Raw genomic sequence first — 19,125 nt, 5'->3', positions numbered from 1 at the left:
ACACAGAATATGTTCAACATAATCTGACATGTTTCAATCTTGTGGGAATTAAATAACAGCTCATTGGCACGGATTTTAAAATTTCGTAAACTCATCAGATCTGATGGAATCACTGATATAGGTGTTTTTGAGATTTTTATCAGAAACGTGGGAACTCTCATTTTTGGCGATAATCATTGCAACCTTATAGGATGCAATTAATCCTCCTAAATATATTTTTAAATAATAACACCTATTGATTCTTTAATCACCATTTGTAAAAAACAGTTTCAATCGTTTTTTTACAAAGTGAATTCCTTAATTTTTCAAAGTACTCGAATGGTCTCTTTTTTGCCCGAATGTTTTCTCCTAAAATGATTCAACAATTTGGACGGTTTCATTGCATCATTTATTAATGACTTATTACACAGTAAGCAATATAGTCTACTATAAAAGAATTTTTATAAATCCAAATGCCAAATATTCATTTTTAGGACGACTCATACAAAAACAAAAAACAAAGGTTTACCACTTTTAAAAATAAACTAACTTAATTTAAAATAAAAAATTTTTAATTATTAAATTGATTTCGATCCCAGGTTGAGAATATTTCAATTGGACTTAAGAAAATTATAAATCTCATTCCTGACTAAAAAAAGTTTTCTCCGACACATTCTCTCCAAACAAACTGATCTCGTCAGTTGCCGAGGCTGGGTCGGTGGCCAAACTCGCGGAGTTCAAAAAATTAAGAAAATACTCTTCCCTGACCAGAAATCATATTTTTGCGCCAATAGCGGTCAAGACATCTAGGGTAATAAGTTCGGAAACACTTTCTTTTCTTCGTCGGCTTGGGACGAAGATCGCCAAGAAAAGCAAAAACCCCCACGAGACTCGTCATCTTCTCCAAAGAGTCTCGTTAGCGATCGCCCGGGGAACAGCCAGGATATCCTATGTGCCGGATATTCAAAATTGTGAATTCCAATTAAACTGTGTTAACAAAAACGTTTAAAAATCGCGAAAAAGAACCTCGAAATTCCATCCTCTCTAAATTCGAAAAATTAGCACTTTCGGGATTTATAAACCTAACAAAACATGAAAGTAGTCCCGGCAATGGATTTGGTCGAGATTGTGAAAGGAGTAGCTGATAATAGAAAAGACGACGACGTCAACGACCGTTTCAACCACTCCTACACAGCAATGGCTCTCATTTTGTTTGCACTAATTATGACTACTGAAAGCTATGTTGGAAATCCAATAAAATGCATGGTTGAAGGTGAAGCAGGTAATTCTCATTTTCTAAGTTCAAAGGCATTGGTTCTTACGCCGAATCCATGTGCTGGGTTAAAAACACGTACCACGTCCCAATGAACCAACAAATCCCCGAAACAAATTTTTACGAAGGAAAACCACAGCTGAGATACTACCAGTGGGCGCCGTTCATTTTCATCGTGTTTGCATTTATGTGCCAACTCCCACGTCTTTTTTGGAGGTCAAATAATGAGACGTGTGGCCTAAACCTGCAAAATGTTATCGAGATCGGGGAAATTTATCACAATGCAGAAGAAAGGGAAAAAAGAGACGACCAAATAAAACTAATCACCATACATTTCAATCGCTACTTCAATTTTAAGAACCGGCAGAAAAAAGGCTTTAACATTTTTTGGACAAAATCGCTCACTATGACTTATCTCTTTACCAAACTGCTATATTCTCTGAACGCTGTGGCACAGTTCTTAATAACAGATCTCCTGCTTTCAAATGGGAAATTAAAACTCTATGGTATCACTTTACTCAGAAATCTTATCACTGGAGCCTCACCAGACTCAGGTTTCTTTCCAGGGCAGACTTTGTGCGACTTTAATGTTCGAAAAATAGGAATGGAGAAATTTGGGCAAAACTATACTGCCCAGTGCGTTTTGTCAGTAAATTTTTATTTGCAGGCTATTTTTTCATTTTACTGGTTTTGGCTTGTTTTTGTGATTTTCTATAACTGTTCTAACACATCATATTGGATGTATCACCTTCTTTCAAAAACAAATTCTCGTTATTATGTCCGCAAACACATCCGTCGAGAACTTTTTTTAAATTCTCAGAGTCAGGAAAATTGCAATGAAAAAGAAATGATGAATAATTTTATTAATCAGTACCTCAAAACTGACGGAATCTTTGCACTCAGACTCATGTCAAAAAATGTCAGCGACATTGTTTTGACTGACTTTATAAGTGCCCTTTATGAAAATTACAAAATCATGGAAATTGCTAAAAAGACCGAAAGCAGTTCTATTTTATAATTCTTGATTTCTTAACGTTCCTTGGTTTTAATACAATTAATTTACTTATTTGCTTTTACACGACTTTACAGCGCCCTGCCTATCAAGTTCAATGTTTATCTGAAGACAAACTTTAATGGGAGACTCTGAAGCGTATAGATTTAATAGAATTTGACCATCTTTTCAAATATTCTCATGCTCACGTGCAGAGTTCTATTCACTCTCGGTCTTATCTGACAATTTCATCATGGACTTTTGGTTTTGAAAATTTCGTGAATCATTGTGTCCAAAGCAATTGGAACGAGATCAAATACTAAAAATCGCGCTGAATTTTCAAGCTGAGGCTGGCCAATGAATGCATTGAATAACAACCTTTTTTTAAAGTGTGAAAATTACCTTTGAAGAATCTTTTTTGCTGTGATTCCCGGATATGACACTTCCAACGATCCGCTTTTTCAGGTGCTATTTTTGTTTCCCTTGCCTTTGATACCAGTGCTGTCTTCTGCAAAGCACGGATCTCCAGGAGAATACGCTACAAAAATTGAAAATTATTTCTGTAAAGCACTGCCAGAATATTCTTGTGTATTATTGAAAACCATAAAAGTTAGATAAGCATTTATTAGTTTTAAATCTATTCTAATTGATTTTTTAAAGAAACAAGTTCTTGAGCGAGTAAATGCCAGAACAAGTGGCGTCCCAAACAAGGCATTTCCTGTCCGATTAAGAAAAGCCATGATTCTGTTTATACGTTCTGCTCCGGTAATTTGAACTAACTGAGGCGACTCATTTATAGTCTGATTTTGAGGGGATCCTGCACCGTCTGCAGAATAGATCGGATATCCAGACACAAGCCAACTGTCATCGTCTAGCAAAGTCTCCAAGAGTGGAGATTGTACTGCATCTAGACAAAGTTGGCTAAAGGTAGGCATCCTTAGTGACAACAACCTGTCGGAAGCATCCTTTCAACAATGATCCATAGTAAGCTCCAGGAAGTAGCCCTTTTATAAGACAAGCTTCAGAAGAAGTACATGTTCTCCACATGAGTTGTAGATAGGCCTGAAAAGTGAGTCAGGTTGCCGCAAAAAATTCCCCAGAAGTGCACAATAAATAAACAAAGTGCAAGTTTTGTGTGTTCACGTCGAGGCCGATAAAGCAAAAAAACAGGTTACAAAGAAAAGATATTGGGAACCCCCAATGATAATGTCATCGAGAGCAATTTGATTTTCTAGACAGCTCGATCGATTTTTTGTAGAAACAACTTGATCACAGTTTTACCAATCAATATAGAACTCCCACAAATGTAGGCCAGGCAGATCAGGCCAAAGATCTCTGGTGATCGTTCCAATCATGTTTATAGGATGCAGTCTCTCGTGAGGGGCTGTTTTTAATGTCTAGTTGATCGCATGGGGCTTGGCTTGAATGGCGTATCAGAGTTGGCTTAAAATTCCCATGTGACTTACATCCGTTGGGGATTCGTACCCCAAACTGTGACGGCACGACTTTTGACACCTCTGAGGAAAAGCCTCGATGTCAGACGGCTGAGTAGTTAAAAAACTATATTTTTAAACAAATTTATAATTCTGCAAACATTTGATTTACTGTCGTGTTTTGTTTGCGTGTGTCATTTTATGGTAGAATTAAGTTGACACACTTAAGAGGAATTAATGTCTATTTACTTTCGAGTGGGATACTCAATTAGAAACGACTGAAGCAATTTAATTGTTATTTATTAAATATAATCATTTAATCCGGTCTGGTTCTGTAATCTCAATAATCCAGACTTAATCTAATGACTAAGCTATCGACTAATCACTGAATCCCCATTGGAAAATATTATTATTATTGTCACGCTGTTGAACATTGAAAATCAGCTTTGATTGGCATTTCTGTCTCAATGATTTTATTTTTTGTGAAAAGGGAATAATTATGTGAGTAATCCAAAACTCCCAAAATTGAATTTCGCTTTTTACAGGTGATAAACATTAATAAATTGAGGGCCATAGTGGAAATTTTAATTTTTAATTATAAAAGACAAGATCGATATAAAAGATGATGCAATGCAGGCTAAAAATTGCATCTTCTGTTAAATCTGAACGATCGTACAGTCTGAATTTATATAACGCTCATTACGCAGAAAATAGTGTTCGTGATGGATTTGGTTGACATTGTCAAAGGAATAGTAAATACAAGAAAAGATGATGACATCAACGACCGCTTTAATCACTCGTACACAGCAATGGTCCTCGTCTTGTTTGCAGTGGTAGTGACCACCGAAAATTATGTTGGCAATCCAATCAAGTGCTGGACGCCTCCCCAATTCACCGGTAACTTTTTTTTGATATGTAGACAATTTTAATTCTTACACCCACTCCATTTGCTGGGTCAAAAACACGTATTACATTCGATTGAACGAAACAATCCCTGAAACAGACTTTTACGAAAGGAAACCTCAGTTGCGATATTATCAGTGGGCTCCGTTTATCTTCCTCGTGTTTGCACTGCTATATCAACTCCCTTGTCTTTTTTGGAGGTCGAATAATGAGACATCGGGCATCAACCTCCAAAATATTGTCGAGATTGGGGAAAAGTACCACGAAGCAGAAACCAACGAAAACAGAGACGAGCAAATCAAACTTATTACCAGACATTTTAATCGCTATTTTGGGCTTAAACAACGATGCAAGAGTGGATCTATCATTTGGAAAAAATCGCTCAGTGTGACTTATTTGGCCACAAAAATGTTGTATTTCCTCAATGCTCTGGCTCAGTTCATAATCACCGATCTTTTGCTTTCCAACGGCAACTTGAGTGTCTATGGTGTTACTTTAGTGAGGGATCTTCTGTCTGGGAGGACACCGGAGTCTATTTTCTTCCCCAGACAGACTTTGTGCGACTTTTATGTCCGAGAATTGGGATTGGAGATTATTGGGACCAGACATACTGTTCAGTGTGTCCTTTCTATCAATTTGTTTTTGCAAGCCATATTTTCATTCTATTGGTTTTGGCTCCTTCTGGTCCTTCTCTATAATCTTTCTAACACATTCCATTGGATGGTCCACCTTTGCTCAAAAAGCAATTCTCGTTCTTATGTCCTCAAACACATTCGTCAAGAACTTTTACTCAATTCCAGTCTCGACAAGTGTTGTAGAAACGACCCCCAGATTAACAAATTCATCGACCAGTACCTCCAGACTGACGGAATCTTTGTATTGAGACTGATTTCCCGAAATATCAGTGATATTGTTATGACTGATCTCACGAGCGCCCTCTATGAAAATTTCAAAATTATGGAAAGTGTGTCTAACCTGGAATCCAGTTTTAGTTTCGCTAAAAATGTTTGATTTATTAATTTCTCTTTATTTTCCGAATGTTTGAGGTTTCTTTGATCACAATCAAATAAATCGTTTTTTCGGCTAAGCCAATTCCCCCGCTGATAAGTGATTTGCCAAAATATATTTACATTACTGTTATATAAAAAAAATTGTTTTCTTACTGCATACAATTTAATTCGTCAGAATGGTCCTACTACAAAAATACGGGCATACAAATCTACCAACAATTATTTTCACTTGAGTTAAAAATTCACTTGGATAACACCGCAAACTGTGGCTCACTAAAATATATTGTAGGTTACCTTTTCTCCTGCCCACCCCGTCCGTTTCCTTTTATGATAATTCGAGGCGGAACAAAAAAAATATTTTCTTATATCTACAATCCGATCTCCAAAATTTAAAGTCTCTTTATTAAGTGTGACGGAATTCAGATAAACAAATTTAATCGTGCAAGTTGGGTTGCAGATTATATATCAAATATAAGTATTCAGGTTATTTAGGAGTTTCGTTCTTATCTCAGCAAAATTAGCATCAAAAACAAGTTTAGCCAATTAATAGTCTTGACACTGGAAGAATTTAATCTATACATCATTTGATCTCTACATGTCCCGTATAATAGATATAGTCAGAAAGTATCGACAAATTAGCAAGTTTTGCCTGACAGAAGCAGATAAATTTAACCTTTTTGTGTTAATTAACATTTTTAAAGATCCTGTGACCAAGGGCTGTTTATAATTTACCTAGAAGCGAAGTAATTTACGCCGACGACATTGATTTTGTCTGTCATTTGAAAACTAATTAAAAGTGATCTCTCATTTGTTGAAGGACGGGTCTCTGGTAGTAAATCCAAACAAAACAAACTACCATATCCTTTGTCGGGACGAAAAATGAGAAAAAGTGAAGAACATGCAGGAAAGTTGGATCTATTCTTGAAGACTCAGAAAACGTCATTCAAAAAAGTGCAGCCTGTTACCTCTTTCGAGAAAATATGGACGATCTGGATGCGGCGCAAGTACGTAAAACACGCCTTCGAATTCGATTGTACAACTTCTTTGTCGAATCAATCTTGCTATATATCGCGGAGACGTGGGGTCTAACTGCCAAAAAACAAAAACAGCTCAACTCTTTACACAGAAAACAATTAAGACTAGTCCTAGGAAATGCTGGCCACAAAAGATGAACCACAGAGTACTCTAAAGAATTACTTATACATCCGAAATCGCAAACAAAATAATGTCCAAAAAATCGCTGTTCTTTGGACATGTCCTATGAGCCTCACAAATGATGCCAGCCAATCAGGCCATGGAATCTTACTTCTGCTTACCAGACAAAACAACATATCTGGGCCGACAAAAATAACATTTGGATGACATATTTATCATGATATTTTTTATAATTTTTAAGCATCGAATTCACTTTGGTTTAAAAACAACACTATTTAAATTTACCATTATTTAAGTTTTGAATAAAATTTCACTTGGCCGTGGTATGTCGTTGGGGGATGAGGATGCATGTGATAACCAGGACAATAAACGAATCGAACAAACTTCAACCGAGGAATTAGGGCTAAAGATAATTGTTATATCAATATGATAACAAATATGACAGAAACGGTACCTGAATCCGAATTTTGATCTCTACAACATAACACACAAACCAATCACTCTCTCTCAAGTCGATGCTGACGGGGAATATACTCTATTCAACAAACTGATAGCCGAACTGGACATTGGGAATATATCCGGCAAGACTGAGATAGTCTGCAATGCTATTCACGTGCTGGGAGTGTCTCACATGAGCACTGAAAATGTGTTCTCCTCGTTCTCTGAATATTTCCCAGCAGAAGTGGAGTGGATCGACGACAATTCATGTGTCCCATTATAAGCACTAATCATAGGCAATGTCCTGTTCCCTTCCCCTACCCAAGTGGCCGAGTTGCTTGGCGAAATGTTGGTTCCGGCGGGAGATTGGGACTGTCCTTTCTCGGTCTCCGAATATGGAACTTTGGGCACTCACTGGAAGGTCTTTCGCTTAGCAGACGAGCGATTACTCCACATTCGACTTAAATTGATCAGTTTGATGGTCACGCGTCATTTCAGGTGATCGGAAGAGGGCTGGGGCCGAATCGCGGAGTGAATATTACCGTATTCACGGAAACCCCAACTACAAGAACATGAAAGGGTTGATAACAAGTTCTTATCGTTCACGTGCTAAACGGAGACCAAATCGGGGCAATGGGGCAAAACAGGAGTCGGGGAATAACGATTTGCGGAGTCTAATCAATCGAGCTGATCGTTTTTCTTAATTTTCTCATTCATTGTTTGTATTCAGTCGGGCTTGCTTTCTTCTCAGGGGGCACGTCGATGGTGATAAACGTGGAAATATTTGGTAGAAACACAGATAAAGAGAGTAAAATAAGCATGATTGTCAGAGAGCGTGGAATCGTTTCATGTTCATTCGTACCGAGCCGAGTTGTCTGTCAATTTCGTCCAAGCGAGTTTCGATTTCTTGCTAAGAAATGAGTGGGCTGATTACGCGTTTGTTGCGATTTCTCAGTGACACCTTTCCACTCCCGAAATTGCAGGATATTCTAGAAAGCAGGGATGAGAGCTGCCATTAGTTGGGCTCAAACCTCGTTTTTTTCGCTTATCAGTTTTTTCATCTCCTCTTTTAGATTATCCACCGTTTTGATGGTTGTGTTGTCGTTGTTTTTTGGACTTGACTTGGTTTGTTTCTTTTCGGCTAATTTTTCGTTGGATTGTGAGCATATTTTGCCTTCCCGAATCCGGTCGAGTGCAGCCGTGATTGCTGAATGCATTTCCAAGTCTCCTTCTGTCGGTGCTTCAAACGAACGAGCCTGCTTTTCTTCTAATTTGGGTGTCTCAAATGTGTCTCCCTCATTCAATCTCGACCTTTTGAGGATTTCCTCAGCAAGGATCAGCGGGGAGTTAAATTGGTAGTTTTTGCTTGTCCCACTGAGGTAATCACATGTAAAATTACTTTTCTGTGGTTACAGGTGTTTTTTTTGCTAAAGCATGGACACTTGTCGGTATTTTCGCTGATTCTCTGGTCCTCGCCGTCCTGTTAAGTCAGGGTCCGTAAAATACAGTTTGAAGTCCTCAACCTCATTTCTCAATTCCGAGATGACGTTTTCATTCCAAGCCAACTGCTGACGTAGTTTGGTCTCCTGTGCCATTCGGGTGTCCATTTCTATGCACATCTGGATGTGAATGGAAATGATTACTTTTTCGTACTTTTGGCATTCGACGGTGAACTTTTCCTTCCAAATGGTTGTTTTCTAATTATAAACAAGACAGAAGACGTGGAGAGAGTTGTTAAGCTGGTCTTTCAAACTGTCACATTCTTGTTCTAACATTGAAATCGACTCGTTCTTTTCCACATTCTCAGCTCTCACCTCGTCGATTTTAGAATTCAATTCGTTAATGATAGCTGTGCCTTGAGCATTTTGTTGTCTCCATCGTTGGAATGTCTGCCTGTTCTCCTCCAACTGTTCGTGCATCTCCTTTATGGTTCTGCCAACTCAAGGCCACAATCCAACTCGAGAGCTTCGTTATATTTGCTTTTTATTGCCTCGATATCTTCGGGCGAAACATTTTCCTGGATCTCCGCTTTGATCTTGTTTATTTCGACTTCAATAAAATGTTCTCTGGTCTCTGCGTCTCTTTTGAGTTGAGTGAGCTGGGTTTCGTAGTAGTTTTTGATATCTGCAAGATGCCTCGCGTGTTTAGTCTTGAGTTGACTGATTCTGAAATAGTTTACAAGTCACAAGCCTTTTATCCTCAGAATTGCTGTCCCTGTCCCTCGTCGGGTGAGGATTTTGAGCTTCATCAGTGGAACTATTTTTCAGTGTGTCGTGCAGTTCTGTTTTTGCAGTCTTTGAGTCATTTCCCAACAAATTTGTGTCAGCACGAACTGTAGGTGACTGAGACGTGGTCGGGTTGTAGGAGGAATTAAGCAAAGAGAAACGCTGGACATGATTTATTAATGGAAAACTAACTTGTTCAAATTCTTGGTGAATGTTCTCTTTCATGGAATCTTTAAAACAAGTCATCAAATCCAACAATTCCGACCGCAGTCCTTCCATCATGTTAAAATCAATCTATTGGGTAATGATGTTAACAAACTGATTTGTTTGAAGCAATTTCCAGGTCGTCATGTTTACTATTATACTGGAAAAGTGTCTACCCTTGTTCGTCGTTCTCACTTTCTTCAAATTCCGAGGATTTACTGAAAGTGATTCGTTTAGGATTAGATATGGACTCTTGGTCGGTCACTTCGCTGTCTTCCAACACATCCTGAAGATAATTAATGCTTGATATTAAATCCCGGTCGACATCTTCCCCAAATTCCACGTCAGTCAATTCCTTTTCTTTTGTGATTAAATTTGTAACCAGTAACCCATTTCCGTGTTCATTGGTGCTGACATTTCCATTATTTGTTGTCAAGGTGAATAGTCGTTTTTAAATTCGAATGCGATTAAAATGGAATTGCATTTATTTTATTAAATAAACTAATAAGCACTAAGTCTTGGATTGCCAACAATGGACGTCGCCCTGTAATATTCATCTCTAGCAAAACCCTGGGATGAGCTAGGATGATGTTATTTTGATTTCTAAAGGTGCCAGGTACTCAATGATCCGACCAACTTTAAAATCTCAACAAAATATGCCGAGTGCCTCCGTCTTCGGCAACTTGGATCATGGACAGAAATGAAAATTTTTAGTTATATTTATGACTTTCTGTTTTTAGTGACTTGATCTGTACACGTGATCTGTCTGGACATGATTTTTCCATAATGATGAAAAATACACGCCACAATTCTGATTTAGGAAGTCAGTGACAAAATGATGGGCCACATCAACCTAATGAAGAACATCGAAGACATTTGATATCTGTCCAGGAGGTTTAAATAATAATAATATGCGAAAATGAATAATCGACATATGGACAACTCAATTTAATCTGAGGAATAAAAAAATACAAAAATAGATTCCTGAATAATTTTTGAGGTTGACCGAATTTAATAAAATTGTCTTCTTTTCCACAGTAGGGTTAGTAAATAGCACATGTGTGATACCAGCACCTTCAGGCGGCAGAATATGACAATAGATTATACTAAGAACAAAAATAAGATATCGAATGTCCGCATTTTTAAATATTTCTATTTTTATTAGTATTTAAAAGGGAAAAAAAGTCAGGACAAGCATGAATGTTGTTGTCAGTGGCTGCCGTTCGGTTCTCGGCAATGAAACAGTCAGTGCCTTTCTTTCCAAGGGGTACAACGTATTTGGCATCGACAAAAAATCTCCCGACGAATTCTCCGACCACAAAGACCAGTACCAGTACATAGAGACTGACGTTACAATAAAAATATTTTATTATCAGATAACTCAATTTGGACAAGTGGAAGGGGTATTCCGCATGCTGCAGCAAAAGGAGTGCATTCCTCGAGTCATCGTCAACTGTGCTCAATTCGCCTACAGCCAGAGTTGCTACAACATGCACACAGACTCCACTTTTGGCAAGTCTTATTTTAATAAAATTCAAATGGTATGGATAACCTGTGACCCCCAGACTAACGTGGTGGGCACCTACAACATCTGCAGGGCAGCGATTGGACAAAACACGGGGTTGGGGAACAAAATGTCTCTCAGCATTGTCAATACCTCCTCCTTCGCAGAACACGGCATGGCCGGACATTCTGCCCTCGCCTCCACCTCTGCGGCCATCAATTGCCTTACTATGAGTTTGGCAAGGTCGGTTAGTCGCACGAGGATCAGACTGGTGGCTGTGTCTCCTGGTACTTGGTTGGGTAATCAGGCTTGTTCGAGACGGAATTGATCGGAAACATTCCCGACGAAGTTAAAAAGACTCTTTCCTTCATGAATGCTTTTCCCTACAGATTCGGGAAGGCTGAGGAATTTGCCAAACTTGTCACGGATGTGGCCGACTATGATCTCGGGAGTCTGGTCATTCCAATCGACGGAGGACTCAGACTGTGCCCCTGAAATGATCACTTTTTTATTTTTGTTGTGTTAAATTAAACTTATTAATTTGTTATCAAGTTGTGTTTGTTGGATGGGTTATTCTTTTTATGTCCAGTGTAGGCAGAGAGAAGGGAGTGCAGGCCTCCTCCAGTGAGCAGGAGGACATCATAGCAAGGCAACTGTCCCGAATCAACTCTCTCGAGTATAGACTTGAGAAAAGCGACCAATTCTCCAACCAGGAATTAATTCAAATAAAACTCGAGTTTAATCAACAACTGACCAAGGTTGGTCGACATGTTGACTGTCAGTACATCCAAACAATCGACCGACTTGAGAAAGAGAAAAAATGTCTGGAAGCCCGGATTGAGTCCAACGAGTCAAAACTGTCCGAACTGACTCAACTCAACGCCCACCAATGCGACCAACTGAAGGATGCCATTGTCAGTGCCTCCAAACTGACCATTGATTTGGAGAACTCTGCTTTCGAGAACATGGCCCTCCAACAGGACGTCCAACAACTCCGTTCGACCATTCAATCAAAGAACGAGATCTTTTCCCAAACCACAAGTTTGGCAGATCGACTGGAAGGACAATTGAAGGTAGTCACATTACTTATTTGTGCAGGAAATGCGTGGAAGGTTTCTCAATGTGGAGGAACAGTTGGAGAAACAGTTGCTGGCCAACTCACAACTAGTCCATGAAGGGGAGATGCTCAAAGACTGTTTGGCAGAACACAAATTGGAGGGGACTCAACTCAATGGGCGTGTGAAGACATTGATGGCAGAAATGGAAATCAAGGACCAACAACTCGAGCAATTCAAACATGATCTGAGAACTCGGGAGGAGAGAGTGAGTCCATTCCATTATATCCCAGCACAAGACTGAGTTGGAGGACAGAACATCGCGGATTGAGGAGTTGGAAGGGACTATTCAAGAACTAAGACACAGTTATGAAGACCGTGAGTCCTACGAGGAGACAATTCGGGGACTGCGAGAGGAAGTGAGTGAGTTGACAGGAGAGAGGAGACGAGTGGAGACGGAGGGTATGTGTGAGGACTGAGTGTTGAGGGGCGGCCAGTGCGAGGGAGTTGGCCATCGTGAAGGCCACTCTTTGCAAAGAGAGAAGACGATTTGTCTTGGAGAATAGAGTATTGTGTCTGATTGGCAATTGAGAGAGCCTAACCAGAGACATTATTAACTTGCGGAGACTCCAGAAAGGGGAGGAGATTGTGTCCCTCGATAACAATGACGGGAGTAGTGGAGAACGTACGTCTCTGTCCTCCTTCCTCGACGTGCATGAGTTGTGGGATCGTGTCATTCTCCACAAACAAGAGATATGCCACTACAAGGAACTTTGTGATAATCTCAAAGACTCGGTCGACAGTCTTAAGGCTCAACTTGAGCAGAAAGATAGGTTGGATTGGTCAGGCCACGCTTAGTGTTGTCAGGTATTGCCTTCTCCTCGTCGGGAATGTCGATCCCTCACATTTGCTCGAGGTTGGTCGTGATATGCAGAGTTGCAGAATTTGTCAACAATCAACGGGATTGACGACCGACTTATCAGTGCGGGGTTTTCTCCGGAGAGATCTGATTTGTCTCAGTTCTGTTCGAAGGATCTCACTCTCAAATTGGCCGTGGAAGTAAACAGACGACTACAGTCAGTTCTCGAGTCCCTCATCATGGCTATGGACAATGCTCGATAGAAATTTTATTTTTTAACTTTTGTAATTAATGATCAAATTTGCTTCTTTTTGCATTGACGGTAATAAAGGATTTGGAGAGCCAGAATTCCACTGGAGACACAACCCGAGATGTACCCCACCAGGAGAATTCGGTCCCCACTTTCCTGCAGGGTGGTAAACACCCTCGCCAAAGCCCCCAAACTCATAATAGCCACTGTAGAGAAGGACAGTTTCCCAGTCCCCTTGTTTGTGTGGTTAGCAACAATTTGGAGCAACTGGGACAATAAACCAGAAGGGAACCCTCCCAGATATGGCGAATGGGATAGTCATTAGCTGAGCTGCCCCCAGTGCCCTCACATTGCAGTAGGGGACTGACAGTAAGCCCAAAGTCGTCCCCGACAACAAAAACAGGACATGTCTGTGTCGCTTGTGTAGGTACAAACACATGACCAACAGCCACCAATTCTGCAAGGCCAAGCAAAGACTGTCTCCATAAGCTCTGGGAATAATGTAAATGGATGCCTGAGGGGGTAATTGTTGGTGTATGAATATATACTGGTCAGTTGATAAGCACAGGTCTCCAGGAAGAGGGAGAGGCAGCTCAGTCCCTCTGCTGTGCCACTGGACATGATTAGCACAATTTGGGGCAGTTTAACTGACTAATATCACACCCAAACTACCAAGTGCTGATCCCGCCGAAATGGCATATCCGAGAACTCTGGCCAAAGCGAGTTTGAGGCAGACAACTATTCAAAATTAGATATGCTCTTACAGTCAGTCCAGTCCTGGCACTGTGGAAGCAACAAGAACATGTTCTCTTCAATGACGTGTATTATTTAAATCGAATAAATAATATATTTTGAATTGTGGGTGATGCGGTCTGTGGGGACAGTGCTGAGGAGGATCTCGACCTGGGACATTCTGACCAAGAATGAGGAACATGTGACCTTCAATTCTCCATTCGTCAAGTCAATTACTTCCAACCAACTCCCCTCCAACCCCACTTGCGAGGATTTTATGTTTCGCACTAAAATACGGGAAAAGAACGACTTTATGGTGGGGGTGGTGGACGGGCATGGGGGATCCACTTGCGGAGACATGTGTGCTCGAATGCTGCCTTATTTCATGGCTGGTTCTCTTTACCCTGCACTAATCCAGTCCTACATCACTCACAACGTTGGTTTGGGAGTGATTTTGTAGACTCCACTCTTTGAAGAGCACGTCCATAAAGTCACCGACCAGTCCTTCATTGACCCTATGATTGGGCCGGACACTGCTTTGTCGGAACTTTTGTCTTTGAGCTTTGTTAGATTGGACCAGTCAATTGCCGACTATGCCCTGGCTGGCCTAACCGAGCAAGTGAGTGGCCTGGAATCCATTTATAGTCCCTCAGCACTGCACTCTCCGGCGCCTGCACATGTGTGGCATATATTACTGACAATCGGGTGACTGTGGCCAATGTGGGTGACTGTGCTGCCTTTGTTGTCAGGCAAATGGACGGACAGTTCAAACCCATCCGGCTGAGCAACCCGCACTGCATGGAGAACTCGAATGAGGTTGCCCGTGTCCTTTCATCTGTCCCTGACAACGAGAAGAACGTGTTGTTGTGGAATCGGAGACTCCTGGGCAGACTTATCCCCTTCAGAGCATTCGGGGACTTTCAATTCAAATGGTCTCGGGATATTCTTCTGCACGTGCAGAAACATTTGTCTTCGGAGGGAAATGTGGATATTCTCCTCCCATCTTTCTACAAATCTCAGCCCTACGTCGTGGCCTTCCCCGAAGTCATCACCCACACCCTCACTTCGGATGACCTGTGTTTGTTACTGACCACTGACGGGCTCCTCGATTTCCTGGAGATTGACGTGGTGGCTGATTTGGTGGGCCGACAGTTGACTGGTCGGGAGAAATGTGGGAATTTGGTCACTCATATAATCGCAAGTGCACTGCAGGGATTACGTGATGATTCCCGTCTACTAAAAGAGTATTTGAGACTGCCATCAAAGATCTCACGTCGATATCGTGATGACATGACTGCAGTGGTCGTGTCTTTTGTGTGACTTATAAGCACGTTATTATTGGCTATTAGTCCTGTTGTGAATCGATCGATGTCCATTGATATTTAGTCGCGCTGTCCGTCTCACTAGCCACTATGCACAAATGTCTGCTACCCAGAAACATCCCCACGCTGGTCCACGTTGCCCTTCCCCACAGCCAGACCAAGTCCTTCCGTCTAGATGTAGCACTCATTCATAAGCAATAGAAGCGTCTCACTGGGGCAGACGTGTTCAGAATGCTCAACAGTATTCTCGGTGAGTATGAAACACACTTCTTCGGACTGCACTACGTCGACTCTTCGGGAGCTAAGGTGTTGTCTGTCCACATGTCCTAGTGTTGGATAGATTTGGACAGACCTCTACACCGAGAATGCATGTTTGGGGGGGAGGTGTCTCTCCACTTGGGCGTGCGGATATATCCCGTCGACGTAGAACTCTGTCCTGTCGGGAGGTGGGTCACATTATTCATTTTAGACACTTACTCACATCAGTGCTCAAAAATAAACTGTCCAAAGGCCTTCTGTCCGCTGACAAACTTATGCTGACCTTTCTGTCAGCTCTGCTCATAAAAAGTATTGAGTGTGGAATCAGACTAGACGAGTACTCCGACGAGGAGTTGTGTGAGCTGGAATGCTTTCCTGTCTACTTCCCTGAACAAGACGAGTCTGATACACTTTTGATCAACTCGTTGCTCGTGGATTTGCAGTTTGACTTGATTCATTTACATTGACAGAGGGATCTCTAAAGAGGAGGCTGCAACTCGATTTCTCAGATGCAGCAGTTTGCTCGATTCGTACGACTGCGAGTACTACTTGGCCAATGTAAAGTTGTAGTGATACCCCAGACTGTTGATTATAAGCGTGTTCATCTCTCAGTGAACCACAGAGGAGTGCGTGTTGAGCACAGACAGGCCTTACTTCGATACTACATGTGGGACTCAATCAAAAAGTTGACTTTCGACCGCAAGTCCCTGACAATTCAGCTTGTCGTCGGACCAGTGGAGCCTTTGTTTAAGTAGTAAAAGTCAAATATGAGCTTTGATTTGGAGAGTTGTGCCCGATGTAGAACATTCTGGCAGTTGTGTGTGGACTATCATACATTCTACATTAGTCGACATTTGACTATCAATATACTTTTGTCAGTCCACTCTCTAATTCTCTTTCCATCCACATATCCTCCTTATAACAAATTGGAAGTGCTCTGTTTCACTATATCATCACGAGTTTTTGGAGCACTTTCTTTATTCCGGAGTTTATTAGTTGTGGCCGCGTAAGTTTTTCTCCTGCAGTGCGTGTTGTGAACTTATTTCAGTTAAGTCGGTCAATGGAGTAAATAACTTGTTTCGGCCAAGATTTGGAGGAATTGGAATCAGCTCTTACAAAAATTTGACTTTGCTGCATTAAGCTTTGTTCTTTTCCACTCTATTGAGATTACGGAGTATCCGTGACGTTAGAGGCATGGGGTTCTCTCGGATACTGGGTGCCAGAAAAGACCTCGATTCAGACAAGTTGAGACCATTTTTAGTGGAACTAAGATCCAATGCTGACCAGTTTGACGTGGGATCACTTCTCGCTTCGTCCAAGCCAATTGGTTGAGAGCCTAACTTTACTCTTTAGTTACTTTCTGATGAGTCAGTTCGCCTTGGTTGAGGTTGGGAATAAAAATTTGGTACCCTCATCGCAGCCGTCCTGGGGAGCTATAGAATCCTCACTCATACCGATTCCAACAATACACGCCTTTAACAAAGTCGTCCAATGGACTCTGCTCTGTTGGTATCAACAGGTGCAAAAAACGCCCATATGAAATGCCAACGCTCCCTTTCCATGGGGAAGTATGAGATCTTAATTTCATTTCTAAAAATACTTTTTGCTCTCGTCGAGGACCCCTCTGGCCAGTTCGAAAGGGATCAAAGTACGCCTCTCTCCAATCAGTGTTCAAGGCTAATAACGTCGGTGTGAGGTAAAGGCACTTTTGAGGAAGATGGGTAGACGAATCACTTTTTTGAAAGGGAAAGGGAACTGCATCTACTGCATAAAGGATTATACACCCATGGACAAAAAATTTTATTTATATTTTATTTCTCCACATATCACATGTTTTAGTCATTAATTTAATGTTTGTTGTATAAGTTATGTCGTGTTATGCAACAAATTAGCGAATCAGAAAACCGACGCAACACACTACGAAATCTCCTCAGTTTTCTGACCAAAAACGATGAAAGAATTTCCCCCGAGGCATTTTCCGAGATATCCAACCACTGCTACACCACTTTGAAGACCCTCATTTCGGTGGGACTGGTTCTCTCACACGTAGAATGCCTCTGCACACCATTTCGGGTCCAAAGACAAATGTCTAAGTCCATTGCACATATCCATTGCACTGAGGGAAGTGATAGGCGACCACATGGGCATGGAGGACGGGAAACTGATGGAATCACGTCAAGTGGAAATAAGCAAGAAGGATGTCTTTGTGCGACAAAAGCACTGCATAAACGCCTGCTTCAAAGGTTGAGTGGTGGATATAGTCAGGCCACTGGCTGTGCATTGACGGAGTGCAGCCCACGACAGTCTACAACCCAGTGGACTCGGTGTTGGACAGAGCCAAGTCATGTGCTCTGGTGAGACACAGTCCTTCCTCCAAGCCAAAGTGTGTTATTGACAACAAGAAGATGGAGAGTGTGGAGAACTGTCAGGCATACCACATAAAACTGCCCCACGCCCACCAAATAACATGTGTATGCTGTCTCAGTCACCCACAGGAGGAGCAGTTGTTCTACATTGAACTAACCAAGACGTTGGTGGGAGTGAACGACAGCAGGAGAATGGTAGTGTCCTTTACTATTGAAGGAGGCACTGGCTACTCTGTCGATGGACCCCTCAGTGGCCTCGATTATGTCCCCGCTGGTGGTGTTCATATCTGAGGGGGTGAGTGGGAGTATTCATGTGGCAGACTCGGGAGAACATTGCCTTGTGTAACTTCCCAATCCTTATATATATTATTCGAATGATCAATGCTGTCATCAGGAATGACAAAATATACGTCGAACAATATGTAGTCTCATTCCTTACTCCCAGTTGGACGAACTCCTCCCATGTGTCCTCAGCTGTATTGTCACTAAGGAGATTTGTGCTGCACGGGACTTCCACAACCAGTGGATACTTAGGGACTTTGCTGTGTCCACGATGGAGAAGATTGTGAGGTAAGAAGTGGGGTCATGCAGTCTGTTCGACTCGGATATTACCCAGATCAAGTTGAGGGTGTGCAGAGTGTTGGAGACTGTTCTCTCAAGTTCTCATTCCTCCACACCCGCCTGCTACGGAGCCACATGTGGATTGCTGTCTTTGGGACATGAGGTTGGGTGGCTCTCTTAGTCAGGTGGTCAAATCCTACCTCCTTCCCCACGCCAGCTACGTCACCGATCGAGTCAAGTCCCTGGCGGAGAACACTTACCCTGACAGTTTGGAGAGACTGGCGGCCGACAAGTACATTGGATTTTTCAAGGTACATTTCCTGAATCATTACTTAGACGAAAATGGGGGATGAGATCATCCAGAATGTGTCCCGCGAAGATGAGGCAGAATTCATCCATAAGTTGGGGAGATTCGGCATTGGAGTGGCCGCATATATCAGAGAACAGAGGTCGGGGTCACACACCTACTTTGATTAAGAATTATTTGTTAATTGAATACGAGTAATAAAATACAATGTTCTTGCTTGCCTTAGCCATCTGTTGTCCTATATTAAGCAGTTACCACAGCAATGAGGAAATAAAGCAGTTCTTGTTCCGAGTGCATTCA

At 41.5% G+C, this 19,125-nt stretch overlaps 3 protein-coding genes across 3 annotated transcripts; all 3 read left to right on the top strand.

Moving 5' to 3' along the window:
* The first annotated feature begins 1,343 nt into the window (after positions 1 to 1,343).
* Positions 1,344 to 2,270, top strand: LOC115228990 (innexin-11-like). The gene has a single exon (XM_029799425.1). The coding sequence runs from the start codon at positions 1,344 to 1,346 to the stop codon at positions 2,268 to 2,270; it is 927 nt and encodes a 308-aa protein (XP_029655285.1).
* Positions 2,271 to 4,398: 2,128 nt separating this feature from the next.
* On the top strand, positions 4,399 to 5,590 carry LOC115228989 (innexin-11-like). The gene is made up of 2 exons (XM_029799423.1): positions 4,399 to 4,547; positions 4,780 to 5,590. Exons 1-2 carry the CDS (start codon positions 4,399 to 4,401, stop codon positions 5,588 to 5,590), a joined length of 960 nt encoding a protein of 319 aa, XP_029655283.1.
* Positions 5,591 to 14,809: 9,219 nt separating this feature from the next.
* LOC115228988 (pyruvate dehydrogenase [acetyl-transferring]-phosphatase 1, mitochondrial-like) lies at positions 14,810 to 15,331 on the top strand. Its single transcript, XM_029799422.1, has one exon. It carries the CDS (start codon positions 14,810 to 14,812, stop codon positions 15,329 to 15,331), a length of 522 nt encoding a protein of 173 aa, XP_029655282.1.
* The last annotated feature ends 3,794 nt before the right edge of the window (positions 15,332 to 19,125 follow it).

The sequence above is a fragment of the Octopus sinensis genome, unplaced genomic scaffold (assembly GCF_006345805.1).
Source record: "Octopus sinensis unplaced genomic scaffold, ASM634580v1 Contig11546, whole genome shotgun sequence".
Taxonomy (NCBI): domain Eukaryota; kingdom Metazoa; phylum Mollusca; class Cephalopoda; order Octopoda; family Octopodidae; genus Octopus; species Octopus sinensis.
Note: the sequence above shows the minus strand (reverse complement) of the source record. Positions and strands in the feature narration are given on the sequence as shown.

Excerpts from the sequence above, each read along its gene's own strand:
- LOC115228990 (XM_029799425.1), top strand. The coding sequence starts at position 1,344 with ATGAACCAACAAATCCCCGAAACAAATTTTTACGAAGGAAAACCACAG.
- LOC115228989 (XM_029799423.1), top strand. The coding sequence starts at position 4,399 with ATGGATTTGGTTGACATTGTCAAAGGAATAGTAAATACAAGAAAAGAT. Across the intron at positions 4,548-4,779 it reads TATGTTGGCAATCCAATCAA|GTCGAATAATGAGACATCGG; the intron begins GTGCTGGACGCC and ends TCTTTTTTGGAG.
- LOC115228988 (XM_029799422.1), top strand. The coding sequence starts at position 14,810 with ATGGAGAACTCGAATGAGGTTGCCCGTGTCCTTTCATCTGTCCCTGAC.